General features: G+C 35.6%; 1 protein-coding gene across 10 annotated transcripts in view; it reads right to left on the bottom strand.

The window, feature by feature from the left end:
- Positions 1-19546, bottom strand: part of LOC143235125 (uncharacterized) — a 332951-nt gene that overhangs the window by 294425 nt on the left and 18980 nt on the right. For all 10 annotated transcript variants that reach the window (XM_076472974.1, XM_076472961.1, XM_076472966.1 and 7 more), the window contains exons 2-3: positions 9121-9301; positions 6780-6887 (exon numbers count right to left, since the gene is read on the bottom strand). In XM_076472974.1, the coding sequence (XP_076329089.1) occupies positions 6780-6887; positions 9121-9301 (289 nt within the window). The remainder of the gene's footprint in view (positions 1-6779; positions 6888-9120; positions 9302-19546) is intronic.

Below are 19546 nucleotides of genomic sequence, written 5' to 3'. Positions count from 1 at the left end.
AATATTCTCTTGTCTTAACACTTCTGTACAGTACTGTATACATTTTTATATATATTTCCACAGAGATTTCTGAGCTGTAAATAATAACCTTTCACTCAGGAAGAAACAAGTACGTAAGTTGCTATGGTAATATTACTATGTTCTTCTAAGATTTGTTTATAACTACAAGTTTAATTACTTGGATATCATTAAATGGTTATCCATACGAAACGTTAAATAATAATTTACTTAAAAACACTGAACTTCAAAGTAACGTTTTTATGTCCCCAAAATCGGATGCCATCAGTTGAATGTTTATACACATTTACGGGATATGCTCAAAATGATCACACGCACAAATGACATACACTGAGGGGCACGGCATGGCCATGTGGTTAAGGCGCTCGACTCGTAATCTGAGGATCGCGTGTTCGAATGCCTGTCACGCCAAACATGCTCGCCCTTTCAGCCATGGGGGCGTTATAATGTGATGGTTAATCCCACTATTAGTTGGTAAAAGAGTAATCCAAAGGTTGGCGGTGGGTGGTGATAACTAGCTGCCTTCCCTCTAGTCTTACACTGCTAAATTAGGGACGGCTAGCGCAGATAGCCCGCGTGAAGTTTTTCGCGAAATTCAAAAAACAAACAAACATACACTTCCACACGTTCTCTCTCTCTCATAGTTATTTGGATATTTATGTTTATATACCCAGGTGGGTCAAGTTTCGTCGAACTATCCCTCCTTCCTTTATATTTGTTTCAGCATCTGTCAAGTGTATATATACAATTGTACACGAGGGCCAGAGTAACCCGCACTTACTCAGGCCCCTATCAGGGCGATGTCCATGCACTGTCTACATATACACTTGGTGCAAATAAACCATTTCTCTTTATAGTTCCATAATTATTTGCACTTTTATTAGATAAGTATTAACTATAAAACATTTACATAAAAATCCTTTCAAGGCTTATTAGTTAACCCCTAAACTAATGTGGAGTCCAGTTTATAGCTGGCTTTTTTCTTTTATTTTGAAAATATATATTTACTGGGGGAAAGGTGTTTAAGTCTATCCTCATTATATATGCAGTATCTGTCTAGTTCGCTTACTAGTTCATTTTTTTTTCCGATTTTTGTCAAAATAATTTACTGTACTATGTAGTAGTCTATCTGCTATTGTTTCTATGTGTGCGTATTTATACATGAATTCTGATGATGTTGTTCTGGGTACATTAAGCTGTTGCAAATAGTGTATTTTGCATTGTTTGTAGTAGTTTTTTTGCTTACATTTATCCATGCAAGGGTTGCATAGTCAGTAACGGGTCTAATGTATGTTTTATATACTTTTATGATGTTACCTGCCGTTGCTCCACTATTTCTACCAGTTAGACTCCTAGTGTAGTTCGTTCTTCGCCAAATTTTTGTTCTAATATTATTTATGTGGTTTACCCACGTTAGTTTGAGTCACATGTAAGTCCTAAGAATTTTGCAGATGTAGCAGTCTGAAGGAGTGCTCCATTCATATAGATCTGAGGTTGTGCTTTTTTATGTTTAGTTAACTTTGTGAATACTACTAGTTGTGTTTATTTTAATTCTATATTTTTGACAATATTCACTTATTCTATTTAGTTGTGGTTTTATGTTTGTGGCTGTTATTGTTGGTGATGGTGGACTTTTACAGACTGCCACATCGTCAGCGAACTGTGAGGATTATCCATTATTTGGATCTTTTATAGGCATATTATTCACGTACATGATGAACAGGATAGGGCTAACCACCCGTCCTTGAGGGACACCAGCTTCTGGAGTAAAACAATGAGAAAGTCCCTTCAACATTAACTCTACATGATTTGTTTTCCAGAAAGTTTGACAGCCAGCGAATAATTCCCCGCGGTAGTCCCATTTCTTGTATTCTGAACCGGAGACCGTTATGCCATAGAGTGTCGAAAACCTTTCCAATATCGAGAAAGCAAGCGACAGTACATTTTCGTTTAATAAAACTTATCACCAATTGCTTCGGTTAATCTGACTAAATGGTCTGTAGTTTGTTGGAATTTTCTGAAACCATCCACACGTTCGTTAAAAGATTAATTTTGATATTTAAAAATCCTGCAAAGAAACAAAAAACAGTAATGTTAATTTCCTCAATGTTACGATGATTAACAATTCTATTAAAACCTCTATTTGATTCATTCGTATATGTCCCAAGCGTGTCCCAATTTAGTGTGCTCGAGCAGCGATTCAGTTATAATTCTTGTCCCTCTATTGACAAAACAAAACAAAACACTGTACGCACTCTAGGGCCATAGGTACTTTGCAAGAATGAGTGAATTTCTACTATTAGGTCAAAGAGGAGTAGCCCAAGAATTGGCGGTGAGTGCAGCTCACTAGCTGTCTTTCCTGTAGTATATCAATTTAAAATTAGCCCTTGTGTAGCTTTCTTTACGCGAACATTCTAAAACAAACAACAAAGTAAAAGGATTGATTAATGTTTTCTTTTACCAGAATCGGTAATAAACCGAATGACGACTTCAACTGCTCGCTTGACCTTCTGATATCTGCTAAAATAAATTATATAAATTTGTATAATAAAATATAAAATAAAAATTCAATACTTTTATGCTCTCAAGTGGCACAGCAATATGTCTGCAAATTTACAATGCTAGAAACCGGGCTTCGATACCCGTTGTGAGCAGAACACAGATAGCCCAATGTGTGGCTTTGTGGTTCATTCCAAACAAACAAACAAACGATACTTTTACTACTCCTTAAAGTGTTTGTATAATAAATATTTTACATACTGAATTCGAGTTTGTTTTCTTTTTATTACTAAAATATTAACAAAAAGAAAAAATATATGTATATTTATTATGTGTAAACTTCTAATCCAACGAAAAGGTATATAACTACAAATATATAAATTTAATATATAAGAAATACCTATGATGAATTCGGTAAGTAAATATGATTACATTATACGCCCTCCAATGGCACAGCGGAGTGTCTGACTTACAACGCTGGAAACCGAGTTTCGATACCCGTAATGAGCAAAGCATAGATAGTTCCTCATGCACCTGTTTGCTTAACTATAAACAAACAAAACCATTTCATGTACAATACTGACCCATAACATCTATACAAATCGTTATAATCAAATCGAATGCATAAAGGTAATTGTTATAGCTCTTAAAACCACTAATCTAGGAACAAGTCCAGTTTGTTAGAACACATACACATGTGTCAACATTCCATTTAAATAGTTTTCGTCAGCTCTGTGCCTCATATTTAATGATTCACTATTTCGGTCCGCTGTGTTGCTCGTATCATTGTGTGCGTGATGTAGAGACTAAGAACACGTTTGTACTTCTTTATAGTACAAAAATAATACATCCGTTTAACACAGAACAAGAAGTCAATCATGCCAACTTTTCAACACGGTCTGCCATTTTGTTTTAGCAAGGAAAAACACAACTAATCCTACTGGTATGAAACACTGATGCAGTATTTTGGAATGTGATGGGCATTTTCTACACCCCCTCCTTCTCTCAAGAAGTGTAACTGTCAGAACAGGATGTAATCTCCAATACAGGTTGGGAAGGGGGCAAAAGCATTCACTTCTTCTCTTCACAAATGTCTATAAATTTATGACTTCTCCAATATGAAACGAGTTTTTGGTCCAATATAATGATGCACAACAAACAGATACAAGTTCAAATACACATGCGACGGTTGGAAGTTACATCCAAAATATGTGGTGAAAAGATAAGGGAAAAATAAAGAAGGTCACATGAAAGCTGGTCATTAAACAGCTGATTTCATTTATATTTCTTTTCGATTTCCATCATATCTTGTCCTCACTGCATCAAATTAGGCTCAAACTAACACTAGTTGTAAGGGGAGCATGCCCACAAATACCCCTGGTATGATCCTGGCACTTGTTCTTAGGGGTAACATGCCGCCCCCTGATATGGTCCTTACACTTGTTCTCAGAGGTAACATGCTCCCCCTGATATGATCCTTACACTTGTTCTCAGAGGTAACATGCTCCCCCTGATATGATCCTTACACTTGTTCTCAGGGGTAACATGCCGCCCCCTGATATGATCCTTACACTTGTTCTCAGGGGTAACATGCCGCCCCCTGATATGATCCTTACACTTGTTCTCAGGGGTAACATGCTCCCCCTGGTATGATCCTTACACTTGTTCTCAGGGATAACATGCTCCCCCTGATATGATCCTTGTTCTCAGGGGTAACATGCCCACGAATACTCCTGATGTGATTCTCCTACATATATATATATTTTGTTTCCACCACTTACGAATCACATTTGCCCTCAATATACACTTTCATTGCAAAGTTTCTAAATCTTTATTTATCTATTCCTTTACTAAGTTAAGGTACCACTGGAGAAACACTACATCGTTTAGAGGGCTGTCTTACAGATCTACAGACGAAAACGCGTTTAGTTTAAAATTGCTTACTTTCGTAATACATGTTGGCGCATGTATTGTATGAAAGCAGTGAACAAAACGGGTATAAAATGCAAATATTATGGGGGTTTTCACCTTCTGTTGTATGAAATGAGTTGCACTAAAGTACAATAACGTGCTTGTGGTTTGCACTGTGATTTGCTGTTATCAAACCAACCAGGTAGTGCGACACCAGCAATATGCCTAAGAAATAACAGGTAATCATACTTTTCACAGCAGTAGCGTGGTGAATGAATTCATGCTTAGATACAAAACAGAAATGCCACTTTTGAAACGGGTGGAAATCAAAACTTTGGTGGGTTAAGGTGACTCCACATAACAAAGTAAGGCGAACTTTCCTGTTTCTGTTAGCATGCTTGAAATTCTGAGGATTGTAGAAAATTGAAACTTTTAAAACTTGATGGTAAATAATTCAGAATATGCACTCGTGGGAGAACGTGACCATCAAGTACAGATCTTGTCAATGACCTAGCTGTAAGTACAGGTGTAAATGTTACAATAACCTAGCTGTAAGTACAGGTGTAAATGTTACACCCAAATTTGTAAGATATATATCAGCACAAGATAGCCTTAACGGATAATTGGCTGCTCAAAAGCCACTAGTTTGGTAAAATAACCAATCAACAAGTTTTAAAGGAACATTAGATTTTAAACAATGTAATGAAGAGAGGTGGAGAAGGATGCACTCTATAGTTGGGTCCAAATTCATATTGTTTGGCAACAATAATGACTGTTTGATGGCATAGAGAATGGTTAGCATCCACGTACTACATTTACAATGAAGCATGCTTAGAAGTCATTACAAGTGGGGGTTCCATCTTAGCCAATGAAGATGAGATGTACACAAAGTTGATGGCACACTGACTGTTGTCAGATGCAAGCAGGGTTTTTATCCTTTAGGAACAAGACCTATTAGGCAGAGATTTATCTTCTAAGAAGACAGCAATCCCAAGTAAGCAACAAATGTGAAAAAAACGGTATCTTGAGGGAAACAAAGAGGTTGATTGAATTTTTTCAACTATGGTTGGCCCACACAAAGTCCAGTATGAATATCTTTAAGACTGTATGAACTTATATGAAAATGGAGAGTGTCAAACAACAACCAAATAGCTGAACATTTGGAAGTAATACATAGCATTAGACAACCGTATACAGCTGCGTTTAAAGGAAAAAAAAAAAAAATGCATTGTACAATTATTCGCTTTTTAAAATTTTCTATGATCATGTATTGTACTAATAATAAATGGGCCAATTAGTTATAATATCCATTGCTTATAATTTCTCTATGTGTATCACCTTTTTGTCCATAACTGTTTCTAATACTGTACCTTTTTCATTCAATCCTGTTTTTAACACATAAAGTCGAACAGTTATGTTTTAATGTCACAACATAACTATTAATGTTTACCCATATTATGCTCCCTGGTAGCTCAGTGGAAAATCTGAAGGACTGTAGCTCTAAAAATTCGGATTTCGATACCTGCGATGGGCAGAGCACAGATACCTCATTGTGTAATTTTGTGCTTAACACCAAACTAACTAATGTTACAACGAAGACAACTCGCGACGTGTAAAAATAAAGATAACTGTTGTTCAAGGCCGAAAATTGACTTACTTTATTATGTAAAGCTTGTACACTTTAATTCATTTCCTCTTCATCAATTTGTTATAAAGTAGAAAAAAGTCTTATAGTATATAATACAGGGTGTTCGGAAAGTCAATGTGCAGTTTTGTAATCAGTCTAGTTCAAGCCATCAACTGATAGCGGTGTTTAGAAACAAAATAAGAAGGATCCAGACCTGTATTGATGCCAAAGGGGGTCACTTTCAACATTGTTTATAATTGTCATTCATATTTACCTCCTGTATTCTATATTGAAACATGTCTGTTAATAAATATATAAGTACACAGTGACTTTCCGAACACCATGTATAATGCTAGATTGTCTTAGTGAAAGTAATAAGATAGTAAGTAACCAATGAAAGCAAGCTTTGTCTTATATAAAGTATTTCATCCTCAACAACTGCATCCGTAGGAAATATAAAACTTCTAGAATATTTGTCACAGTTCTTGTTTGTAGTTAAGCACTACGCTATGCATTCAGCTATCTATTCTCTGCCAGCCACGGATATCGAAACCCAGTTCTTAGCGTTGTAAGTCAGCAGGCATACCACTGTGCCACTGGGAGCTGTCACAATAAAAAAAAAAAGAGTAAAAATACCAACAACACGTCCAAACCATTTAATTCTTATTCTGGTTTCTACAGATATAATGAACAAATGATTACGTTACTTGTGTGATCAACAAACCTGAGAATTCGGTGGCGATGTCTGCTCGAAGAACATACTTAGGCATGTCATCCTTTATCAATCTCTGGAGTTGTACTTCTGGGATGTCCAAATCATCACTACATATATCTATACCATAAGTAAAAACACAACTAATTAGCAAGTTAATCGTAAAATTTTTCGATGCGCGAAATATGAAAGTAAGTTTTAATACTAACTGCCTTAATAATACGTGTTTTCATTCACTGAATACGGTTTAAGTCAAATAAAACAATAACAACAATACATCATTAAACGTGCATAATAGTGTACTAAAAGCGTTACAAAGTTCTTTAGACGTCTCCACAATAGTCGGTACTACCCGCGCGACCTCCATCTTAAAAAGAAGTCTGAAACAAGTTATTGTGCACTTTAACACTTTAGTGTCAGAGTAAAAACAAAACTGATGATTTTTAGCACAGCAAAAGATAAACTCTTTATTAGTTGTTTCAGCCAACTACAGTAGTTACATGATGTTCGATGACACAATCATGATGTTAGAAAAAGACGGGGCCCGGCATGGCTCGACTCGTAATCTGAGGGTCGCGGGTTCGAATCTCAATCACACTAAACATGCTCGCCCTTTTAGCCGGGGGTATTATAATGCGACGTTCAATCCTACTATTCGTTAGTAAGTTAGTAGCCCAAGAGTTGGCGGTGGCGACTAACTGCCTTCCCTCTAATTTTAAACTTCTAAATTAGAGAAAGCAAAGCAGATAGCTCTCGCGTAGATTTGCGTGAAATTAAAAACAAACAAACACAAAAACACGTAGGTTCAATAAGTCTTAACAGAAATGTATAGAAACCACATAACCCGAGCGTTTTCGAAAAGCGGACCTTCCTTCTTTGTCCCTGAAGAGAAAGGTCCACCTCTCGAAAGTGCTCGGGGTTTTTTAATTCAGTTCGGTACAATTTTACTGTACTACCGACCGGAGTCGACTGAAACAATAGATACCATCGTAAGGTCTCGCTGTGTTTATCGAACACAGAAATTTGTGATCTCAATTCCTCAGATAGTTTGTTTGTTTTTTTTTTTTGAATTTCGCGCAAAGCTACACGAGGGCTATCTCCGATAGCCGTCTCTAATTTAGTAGTGTAAGATTAGAGGGAAGGCAGATAGTCATCACTACCCACCGCCAACTCTTGGGCTACTCTTTTACCAACGAATAGTGGGGTTGACCCTCACATTATAACGTCCTCACGACTGAAAGGGCGAGCACGTTTGGTGCGACGGGGATTCGAACCCGCGACCCTCAGATTATGAGTCGAGCGCCTTAACCCTCCTGGCCATGCCAGGTCTCCTCAGATACTGTAACTCTGATTCATATGACGCTATTATCAGTTGCTATAATACTTCATTAATTTTTACTTGCTACCTAACGTGTTCATTCAGCACACTGGAAATACACGAGTGTGGGGGAGAATAGATCCGAACACCAAAACCTCTAAGTCACTCCCTAGGGATCAAGGATATGTGAAAGGTTGGTAATAGCTTATCTAGGGAATCCCTGTTATAAGCGGACACATACGTATGGACTCTTGTCAATAATGGTTCAGATAATAATTGATTCTTTAATCTGAAAAAATAAACATTATTTACAACAACAGTTACTGTAGGAACAGCGCACATTTATCTAGTTATCAAAAATGTCGCATAAAGAGGGAATTCTTTTTCATAAGATAAACTTTCAAAACCATTTATTAAGTGGTTTGTCTCTCAATGTACAGAATTTTTCATTACCACCTCTAGCGACAAACTATTGCCATTTATATATTCAATTTTAATGTTATATCGATAGCTGGAGCCACAATACAGACATAATTTTGTCTCTAAAGTGATTTGACTACTGTGTCAATAGAAAGGAAAAACTAATTTCCTTAATTGTGTATATATATCCTGACATTTGTTATTAACTTTCAATGAAAAATTACATGTCTATAAACTACACTACAGGTTCTGTTATCATGATACACAACACTAGCCGAAGTTCCGTATTTCGCTCACAACGTTTTGTAACATTCACAGCTGTGTAAATAATTGTTTGATTTGAAGTTCGCGCAAAGTTACTCGAGGGCTATCTGCGCTAGCCGTCCCTAATTTAGCAGTGAAAGACTAGAGGGAAGGCAGCTAGTCATCACCACCCACAGCCAACTCTTTGGCTACTCTTTTACCAACGAATAGTGGGATTGACCGTAACTTTATAACGCCCCCACGGCTGAAAGGGCGATCATGATTGGCGAATTACGGATTACGAGTCGAATGCCTTAACACGCTGGGCCATGCAGGGCTACGTGTAAATAAATAAATACATATATAACTTACCAGTGATTGTTCCTACATGGCGTATGGAGCTCGTGACAACATACTCCTTTTTATTGCTCAGCTGTTGGTGTATCAAAACATTATTACGTATATCTGGGCACCGGTGTGAGCAAGAACCAATGTCTTGTTTTTTGATTTTTCGCCAAGCAGTGAAATCCGAGACATGTTGTGAACAGGTATCCTGTAAAAAAAAAAGTCATAAATGTAAATAGCACACTGTTGATTAAAAACTAATTTTTAAAAATGGTTTATAATCAATATTGTTGTACTGAAAAATTAAGTACTGTTTTTTTTATAGATCATTGTACAAGGTGTATGTAGAAATAAAAAATAATTAATTACGTTAGATTTTTTAAGTTTACCCTGACCATTAACAAGTTATACATAGAATGGAAATTATTGTCAGAAATTGTAGCATTAAATAATTTAAATGAATTATTGGGGTAGGAGCTAGCTAATACATTTTTGTTACTGATTACTGTCCCACCCCCAAAAAAGCAATCCTTAATTGTATACACCATGCAATGATACCCCCTTTTCTCTGAGACTAACTGAAATATCTTTTATTTTATTGTGATTCATTGTAGAACCCACCACGCCATGTTGCTCTAAGACCGCGTGTAAAAGATTTGGTTGTTCTGTATCAACGACTTTTGTCCTGAAAGTACCTTTATAGCGCTAGAAACTGGGTTTCGATACCCGCGGTACGCACAGCTCAGACATCCCGTTGCGCAGCTTCGTGTTTAATTACAAACAAACTGAGACTATCCATACAAAATTATGTTATTTTGTAGTTAATATTTAATACTATTTATTCTTCTGAAGTTAAAGTTCCTTTGTTTCGTAAATTTTTGGAACACTGATTTTTCTGAAGTTTTGTTTATTTGTTTTGAATTATCAGCGCTGGCCGTCCTTAATTTAGCAAAGAAAGACTAGAGGGAAAGCAGCTAGTCATCACCACCCACTGCTAACTCTTGAGCTACTCTTTTACCAACGAATAGTGGGATTGATCGCACATTATAGCGCCTCCACGTCTGAAAGGGCGAGCATATTTGGTGTGACGGGGATTCGAAATTGTGATCCTCAGATTACGAGTAGAGTTTCCTAACTACCTGGCCAGGCCGAGCCGTTTTTGGAAGTCTCTTATAAAGTCTAATTTTGTTCTAATAAGATTTTTAGAACTTTATTTCCTTTGAAATTTAAATATATTTAAAAGTTCGATGAAAACTATAATGAATATTGTTCTCGAAACTAAAAGTAATGTTTTCTCTGAAGAAGTTATTTGTGAAATATTTTATTAAAGTTACTTACGATACTTTTTGCTGTTTTGAAATAATGTGCAACAGTTTTTGTCATTAGCTATTTGTGAAATCTCCTGTTGTTATGAAAACTTTTTTTTTTACGTTTGATCTTGTGTAGAATATTTTAAACTAGCTTCCTCGTCAAATGTTTCTTTTATATACAGATTCATTCACACCATCCACTTTGATTGTCAACGTTATTGCTTCAAGATGTCTCTCGCTGGGACGGAGGTAAGACTACAGATTTACAACGCTAAATTCAGGGGTTCAATTCCCCTTGGTGGACACCGCAGATAGCCCGATGCGGCTTTGCTATAAGAAAAGACACACATGTTTCAAGATATAAAACTGTTTTTAATGTTGAATGTCGTGAAGATTCATTTTCGAAATTATGTTATGTTTATTTGTGGTGTTGTTAACGTTATAAGCCTTCAAACTTACTACCGAACCATTAGGGGGTAATATAAATCATGATATTTTAATAACAGTTAAATTAATTAACCCAGTTTTCTAACTAGCATTCATAGTATCAAAATTGAAACAATACTAAGGGACATTTTTGGGATTTTTTTTTATTACTGTGAAGACAAGTCTATAAGACTGCCAGAGAAGTAAAATTTACCGAGGGTAAATATGATTAAAGAAAAAAACTGGGAGTACTTGTGTTGATGTTCCTTTTTTGCAACAATTTGTTACAGAAGAAATGATTGATATTTATCACCTAGTGTAAATTTAAGACTTTTTTTATTTCGTAAATACCTAGTTTAAGCTAAAACATCATTAGAGTTTTTCGAGTTTTAGAGTCAGTAAGTAAGAAATGCACCTGCGTAGTGTAAACAGGAAAATTTAGAACTTTAGATTTAAGGAATGAGTTATGTATGACGAGAGTGTGGTTGGGAAATTTCGAGTTGTGGAAGATAACAGTTTAGATAGGCCTAACTTCTTCTAATTATTTATCCACTTCGGATTCTAACTCAAAGAAATTTAAACATAGCATTCCAGGTCTATCTTTTGTCTCCCAAAAGTCACTACCAAAGTATTTCGTATAATACCAGTACTCATCATTTGAGCTGGACGATACGAAACTAAAGCATTTCTGAAACGCTATTAAAATATATAATCATCAAATGGACAAGAAAAATGTGAACAAATTACAGTTTGCCTGGTGTTAACATAAACCTATTGGTTTCCAATGTTTCACTAGTTTTCGGCGACCACCCGCTGGGACGGAAGGAGTCTGAGGGCTTATAACGCTAAGAAATGGGTCTCGATATTCAATGTGAGCACAACACAGATAGCCCATTGCATAGCTTTGCACTTTGGTAACAGACAAAATTTTTTTCACGTTTAAGCCATAACTGTTTAAACGTTGTTTAGTCTACCATTTGAGATGGGGCTGGGGATGTACGTCACTGTGGTTCAGCGGCAAGTCTGCGGAATTATAACGCTAAAACTCAGATTTCGATACCCGTGGTTAGCATGTCACAGATAACTCACTTTACAGCTTTTAGCTTAGCAACAAACAATTAAAAGAAAGCTTGATAGACAACCACCGTACCAGTTGAGGTACATTTAAAGTCTGATAAGTGTTTGTGCCCAGAGATAGAAAAAAATATCAGATGCTCTGGAAATTAAGCACGAGTCAAAATTACTTTATTTTGAGACTTCACACGTCTTGGTGGTTTGAAGAAGTGTGAAAACATTTAAAAACAAAACCCTTTACTATTACTTCCCTACAATCTTTGTTTCAGTATTTAGGTTTTATTATCGGTATCTGGGTTTCATTATAAGTTTCAGGTACTGGAACTGCGGTCATTGCACCACACTTCACTTGTTGCCGTAGCAAAGTGAATAAAACAGTTTCATCACCTCACGCGATAAATGTCAGTAGAAAAGTATGTAGCAGGCGCCTTATCACAAATTAACGAGTTTAATTACAAAAAATAACAACACAGTTTGTACTCGTAAGTACTTGAGAAACAATCGTCTCGTAATCAGTATGGAAGTTTGGCAAATCAACCTCTTTCCCGAGAAAATTGTTTGAACAAATACAACTCTTCCACCAACGAGCATTGGCTCTCTTCGTATGCCCCTCCCCCTTACAACCTTACAATTGCTCAGTTGTTAGTTAGTCTGAAGGCTTATCACGTGTATTATAGTTTCCTGTTCTGTGTTATAATTTGTGAAGTGTAATGGATATGTATCACAGTTTTGTGTGAAGTATAAAAACAATGTCATTTGTCAGGTAATCTAACACGAACATACGTTACGTTTTATGTGTTCATAATTACAAGCGAAACACAATATTAGATAACCCGAGACCTACATTCTTACTGTAGATTTAGAAACAAATTGTTACTTATCACAGACTTGAAACTCAAGTTACTAATCCTTGTCCTTCATTCTTGTCTAGAAACTCTTACATTAAATATCAGGGATGCCAACGTTTAAGGTTCTGTTTGTTGTTAAGCGTAAGGCTACACAACTGGTTATTTGTGTGTTTAAGTAAGAATTTCAAAAAGCAAAATTATGACGCAGAGTAAAGTGTCGTAAGCGCCGACGTCACACAAAGTGGTCTGGGTACATGCTCCCCTCAAACTTTTTTATTCTTATTCAATGTGGTATTGAATTCGACCTGAATACAGCCAGTCAAACAAAGACAAGGCGTTACAGAAAGCTGTTAAATTGACCAAAACATCAGATTTTTTTAGTAATGTATATGGGCCCAAATTCGTGAGTCTTACCGTCAATGGGTGAATAATATTAATAGTTCTTGAATATGGTTGGTAGCTTTAAAACGTGACATCACGACCAGTTATCACAGCAAATAAGGAACGTCTGTTAATGTTGCTATGAGCATGTATATGCATTGTATAAGCTGTGTTTCAATACGTTGCCTTTGTAGTTTCATAATTTGTACATTATCTGCATTTACTAACACATTTTTAATTGGTCTCACTTCACAATAAAATACACTAATAAAAGACATACTTAAAACGCAATATCGATACATAAATGCAATAAATTACTATATAAATTTTACTTATATCGTTTCATTATTCTTTGTTTAAAAAACAACAACAGCTGATTCACATTTTCTCTTTGTTTAGCTTGTACATTGCACCAAACAGTCCACTGGATGTTCTTCAAAGATAGGTAAATAAAGGCGTTTATATTCCACCAATAAAATAGAATAGCTGTTGAAGCGAAAGCTAAAACAGTCAGAACTCATTATTTCGATACTTATTACGAAAATCATATATCGCTCCACATATACACATTTTGATAAAATGTTTAGAAAAATTACATTCACTCTCCAGATATATGTAAACTGTATATGTCATGGGCGTGTTATAATAGTGGATTTTAAACCCCACTATTAGATTAGAATTACCCAAGAGTTGGTGATGTGTTGTGTTCACTAGTTACTTTCCCTCTATGTGGCCCATCAGTTCAGAGTTAAGGGCAGCTAGAGTTGGTAACAATTGTATATTTTTGTGAGAATTTCAGACTCAAACCAAGAACTTTAACTTATGTGCGACATATGTGGCTTCCTCTGTAGCACTGCTATTGGATTTCTAACCCACCACAGAGCAAGCATATTCCTCTCAAAACTGTCAAAAGTTTAGCAGTTTATAAAGTTTCAGGTAAGTTACAAACTATTAAAACATTCTGTCTTTAAGTTTGTGTGTACCTAAAAGTAAAACCGATGGTGTGAGATTTATATGGATATAAACGTAACACTGTAAGGGTCAACAGGTTTGAAAGATTCGAATGTACTGAACTTTGATCTAAATAACAGAAAGTACTATCTTATCGTTCATGTGAGCGATGGTTGGCCTTGACAGAGTTCCGGATTTTGGGAGCCAACGAGCGGGGTCCGAATCTATGTACACTACAAAACATTCCTTACATTTTGAGCTGCGAGTGCGTTATATGAGTGACAGTCAAATCCTTAGCTTGGATGGGAGTGCTACTGATTAGCAAAAATAATTTTATGATGAAAAGATTAATTAAAAGAAACTGCTGAAATGGCTCAAAACATGACTCAAATACATCGAGATTTGATCTGTTTTATACCAAGGTAAAGGCATTAAGTTTAATTCATTAGAAGCATTAGTTTAAAGAGGAACAAGCAATTTTGTATGTTTGTTTATATCGGATATTCTCGCGAAACTACAAAAGGGATATCCGCGCTACCTGTCCTCAGTGTTGAACTAACAGATTAGACTAAAAAAGGCTAACCAACAAATTTCACCATCAACTCTCTAGTTACTCCCTCCAGTCGAATAGTGGAATGTGTTTAAAAACTTATAACGTACCCACGGCTCCAAAGTGCGGGGCCCGGCATGGCCAGGTGGTTAAGGTGCTCGACTCGCAATCTGAGGATCACGGGGTCAAATCCCCGTCTCACCAAAAACGTTCGTCCTTTCAGCCGTGAGGGCGTTATTATGTGAAGGACAATCCTACTATTCGTTAGTAAAAGAATCATCCAACAGTTGGCGATGGGTGGTGATAACTAGCTGCCTTTCCTCCAATCTTACACTCTTAAATTAAAGACGGCTAGCGCAGATAACCTTCGTGTAGCTTTGCACTAAATTCAAAACAAACAACTCACCAAAGTACAGAGTGAAAATTTGCCGCAATGGGACAAAAACCTTGGGCGCTTTAATTTGCGAGTTTGAAACATTAATTTAAATGCGAACATTTGTTTTGTGATATTGAAAGCCTGTAAACTTGAAATTTTATATTCTGTGATAAAAAAAAAAAAAAAATCACTATTTCTCTGTCATCATCTTACTGACTGTCAAAATACAGCCTAATTTGAAGATTGTATTGACCCTAAATACAAATATGGACTTATTTTACTAATACTTTGATTACTGATATTCATGGTAGGTGGTAGTGCGTTGCTGACTGACTGCTTTCTCTTGGTCAGTAGTACGAATTAAGGACAGCTGTAAATGACCTTAGACGTTTTGCCACAAATACAAATGAATATGTTTTTTTTACAATTATATTTTTATTTCAACACTGCACTCTAATGACACAGCGATGTGTCTGCGGACTTGTGCCTCTAGAAACGGGGTTTCGATATCCGCAGAATCGCAGGTTCGAATCCCTGTCACACCAAACACGCCCGCCCTTTCAGCCGTGGGGGCCTTATAGTGCGACGTTCAATCCTACTATTCGTTGGTAAAAAATAATTCAAGAGTTGGTGGTGGGTGGTAATGACTAGTTGCCTTTCCTCTAGTCTTTCAATACTAAATTAGAGAATGTTTATGTAAATAACCCTAATGTAGCTTTGCTTAAAATTCAAAACAGAACAAAATTCATCACTGTTTACGTTGTTTTCGGACTCCTTAATACATATCTATTCACTTTTTACTTCATAGCAACAGATTTACTATTGGAAGAACAATTCTTTTTGACCTCATTGTTTCGTCTTATCTTGTATCTCCACCTCCCCACCCACCATGACCTACACAGTATTTTTAGCATATCTGGGTTGAAGTCACACATTTTGGTTGTCTCTGTGTCGATGAGCGAAAGAAATGATAAGGTTTTGTCCAAACGAAACTATAAACTAAATTTATTTTACTACTTAAATATATGTATATAGTAATTAAAACTCACCTTTAAATCTAATAAATCCAGAAGTTAATTTGTTTGGCATGACCTCATTGGTTTTGACACATTTTTTCTTCAACTTATACGGTGATTGTAGGCTTTCTAATCATATAATACATATATTTGTACAAGACGCGACTTAAGGGGTAGCATGAAAAGTTGCGTAACGAAAGGTCCAAAGTTCGAACTCACGAAACACCACCCAACAGTTTTGGCTGTCGATGAATTAGCTTCTCTGAGTGGGTATTTGGGTATTGATATTAAATACCCAGGAGGGTCAGGTGCATTTGACCTCTTCCTCCATCCCGAACGTGCTCGATGAATTATAAAAGTTACAGCTTCGTTATTCGAAGTAATCGTGATGGCGGGTAATGCTGCTGAGTGGTTAGCAGTTCTAAATTAGGTGTTTCTAAGATATATTACGTCGAGATTACTGAATCAAAGTTATTTCTCGTTTATTTTTTTAATTGCAGCTTGGGAAATTTTAAAATTTCTTAAAATGCTTAGGAAACTTTGGTTGTTTTAGAGCAAAGCTACATTGAAAAAATATAAAAGGAAAAAAAAACATGTTAAACTATTTTAATCGACAAAATATCATATAGACCTAACAAAAGTGGTACTATAGTAGAGTATTTTTAACGCGTTTTATAATAGTACGATATTTCGAAACTAAAAATGTTGCAGTTGCCGCTGAACAAAGTTTTGATGAGTTTGACCTCTTTGATTTTTGTCTCATCTAGTATCTCTCCCTACCTCTACCCGTGACCTACGCACTATTTTAACTATATCTAGATTGAAGTCACAGATTTTAATTTTCTGTGTTGATAAGCGAACGAAATGATAAGTTCTAATAGAAACTATAAACTAAATGAATTCACGACACCGGATCAGTAACAAGCGCGATGGTTTATAACGTTAAAAATAACGGTTCGATACCGTGGTGTGTAAATAACCCATTGCGGAGCTTTTCGCATTAAAAAAAACAAAGATACATCTTATATGTATTCTCAGAAAATGCATGATACGAATATAATACATTGTTTTATAAAACAGAAATTAATGGGATTTTTTTTTTCAATTGAGATGAGCAAAATAATAGAACTACCCACAGGTTATTGGTAATTAAGTTTTTGTTTTTTCTCTTAACAGTTATATGTTATTGATGTGTAACAACTGCAAATATGCAAGCCCAATTAAACTTCTGAAAATTTTCAATTTTCGAATCGTTTAAATATTCGTTGAATTTTAACATAAACACACAATATATATATCTATGTAATATAGAAGAACATCTTGAAATTGTGCTAACCTTTAATTTTTTTTTGTGACAATTAACTATTTGTGCTCCATTTATTTCATTATATATAACAGTACTACTTTATCACAGGTAATTAGATCTCTAATTTAAAACGTATGTAAAAGAGAACAGGAAACTAGAAAACCAAAAACTAACTAAACCTATTAATACTGTTTTAATAGACCCTTGAATTTTTCAGACAACCAATAAGCGCAAACAATTTGGAATAAGTCTACGTGCAACTCCTCATGTGCTAGTACTCATTATCTCTGACGTCATGTATAAAACGACCCAAATACTCCTTAGCCAGAATAAAGCGACTTTTTAAATATTTTTTAGCTCGCTTCAGCGTTACACCTATACAATCAAACAGTAACAAAAGCTGAACTCCCTGTAATAACATAGAAGGGTTTTTACTGTTGACAAAATGATGTAATGAAAATGCTTTACAGAACATACGAGTGTGAATAGTGGAAATATAAAAAGGTAGTTTGTGTTAAAGTTTATTTCTCGTGTTTCTCCTTTTTATTCAACTTTCTTATTTTTTCTCTCTTTTGCAGTACTTTTCTGTATATAACCGAGCTCAAAGACATGGTTAATGTTGCATTCTGAGCTCATACAACAGATAATCGATTTCACAGGCCTACTTACCTTCGTATCAGCAGTTACAAACTATAATTTATGACAGGGTTAAAAAAGTAAAAGTATACTTGGAAGTTAGATAGTAAATTTGTGGTTTGATTCCTGCGATGGTCAGAAACATTTACATGTTCTTATCAAAATACATCACAGAATAAACGTACTTGCTCCTCTAATTCGAAGTTTTTCACCTGTAGCATTTTAACGACCTTATTTTTCCAAAAATTTAAAAATACTACACCAATAAAGACACCAACAATTAATCGTGTTAAATAAATACAAATCTTTATCACACAAAGAATAATAACAACAAAAAACAGCAATAACCATGTACTCTCGCAGATAACAGACAATCTTTCCTTCCCCAGCTGGAATAATTCATTAATGAAATCAAATAAAAAATACGTAATAATTTGTCAATCACACTATATCAGCTATATGTAGCGCCTATGACGAGATCATTCGTACTATATCAGGACTCACCAAACCAGGATACGACAGAAATAGCAGCGGTTGAGGTGCTATTTATACCATTAATATTATAAATACCAACTACTATGGCGTATGCGTGTTTCTTATAGCAAAGCCACATCGAGCCATCTGCTGAGTCCACACTATAGTGTGAAGTAAGTAATTTCAGTGAAATGTGGTTATTATGGATTTTATTTTGTAGAAACTGGCTACCAGTTTATCGTAGTCACTTACGCCACGACAGCACTGAACAAATCTTTAGTTTTGTTTCAGAATATCGAAACACAATGGCTATCTGCTTATAGCCTATATTTTTTTAATTGATAGACTAAAGAGTAGACAATTAGCTGACAGCACCCACCGCTAACTTTTGAGCTACTCTTATCTCATGAAACAGAGTGATTTGATATTACAGAGCGACTACTGTCTCAAAGTACGAACCATGAAACATCCAATTCATACTCCGTGCATGGAAATTTTCAAACAAACAAACCAAAGAAGTGCTGTATAATCTGTTAAAAATTAGTTTTAACTAAAACTTTTGCTAATACAGATATCAACAAGTGTTTGAAAGTAATCCAGTCCAAACTTCGTATTCTGTGAAAATTACTTGCTCGTCTGTTCTTCCGAATGACGAGCAAGTTCTTTGACAGATTGTTGACTAAAACGCTGAAGACGAAAGGTAGAAGACTTTCAAAACGTCGTCCTCTACATATGTGTTTCTGCAACAGGCAGTTGTCGTCCATTTAATCAAGTTTCATCGATAAACGTGTTAATTTAAGTAAAATAATAGTTATTAATAAGTGGTGCTAAAATAAATAAATAACCCAATTCCACTATTTTCTGGCATAAATAAAATTGATGGGATATTACATTGAACCAACTTATTCCAGTTCACACAGTAAAAGCTGTTGTCAAACGGTCTACTAATACAGACTGGGTCACTATTACGTCTGTCATATTCCAACCTGATTAAACAGGTCTGGTGTTGTGCGAAAGAAAGCTACACAAAGGGCTTTGTTATGCCCATCAAGGGTATCGAAACCCAATTTATAGCGGTATACTTCAGCAGACATACTGCAGTAAC

This window comes from Tachypleus tridentatus, chromosome 12 (genome assembly GCF_004210375.1).
Source record: "Tachypleus tridentatus isolate NWPU-2018 chromosome 12, ASM421037v1, whole genome shotgun sequence".
In the NCBI taxonomy this organism is placed as follows: Eukaryota; Metazoa; Arthropoda; class Merostomata; order Xiphosura; family Limulidae; genus Tachypleus; species Tachypleus tridentatus.
Note: the sequence above shows the minus strand (reverse complement) of the source record. Positions and strands in the feature narration are given on the sequence as shown.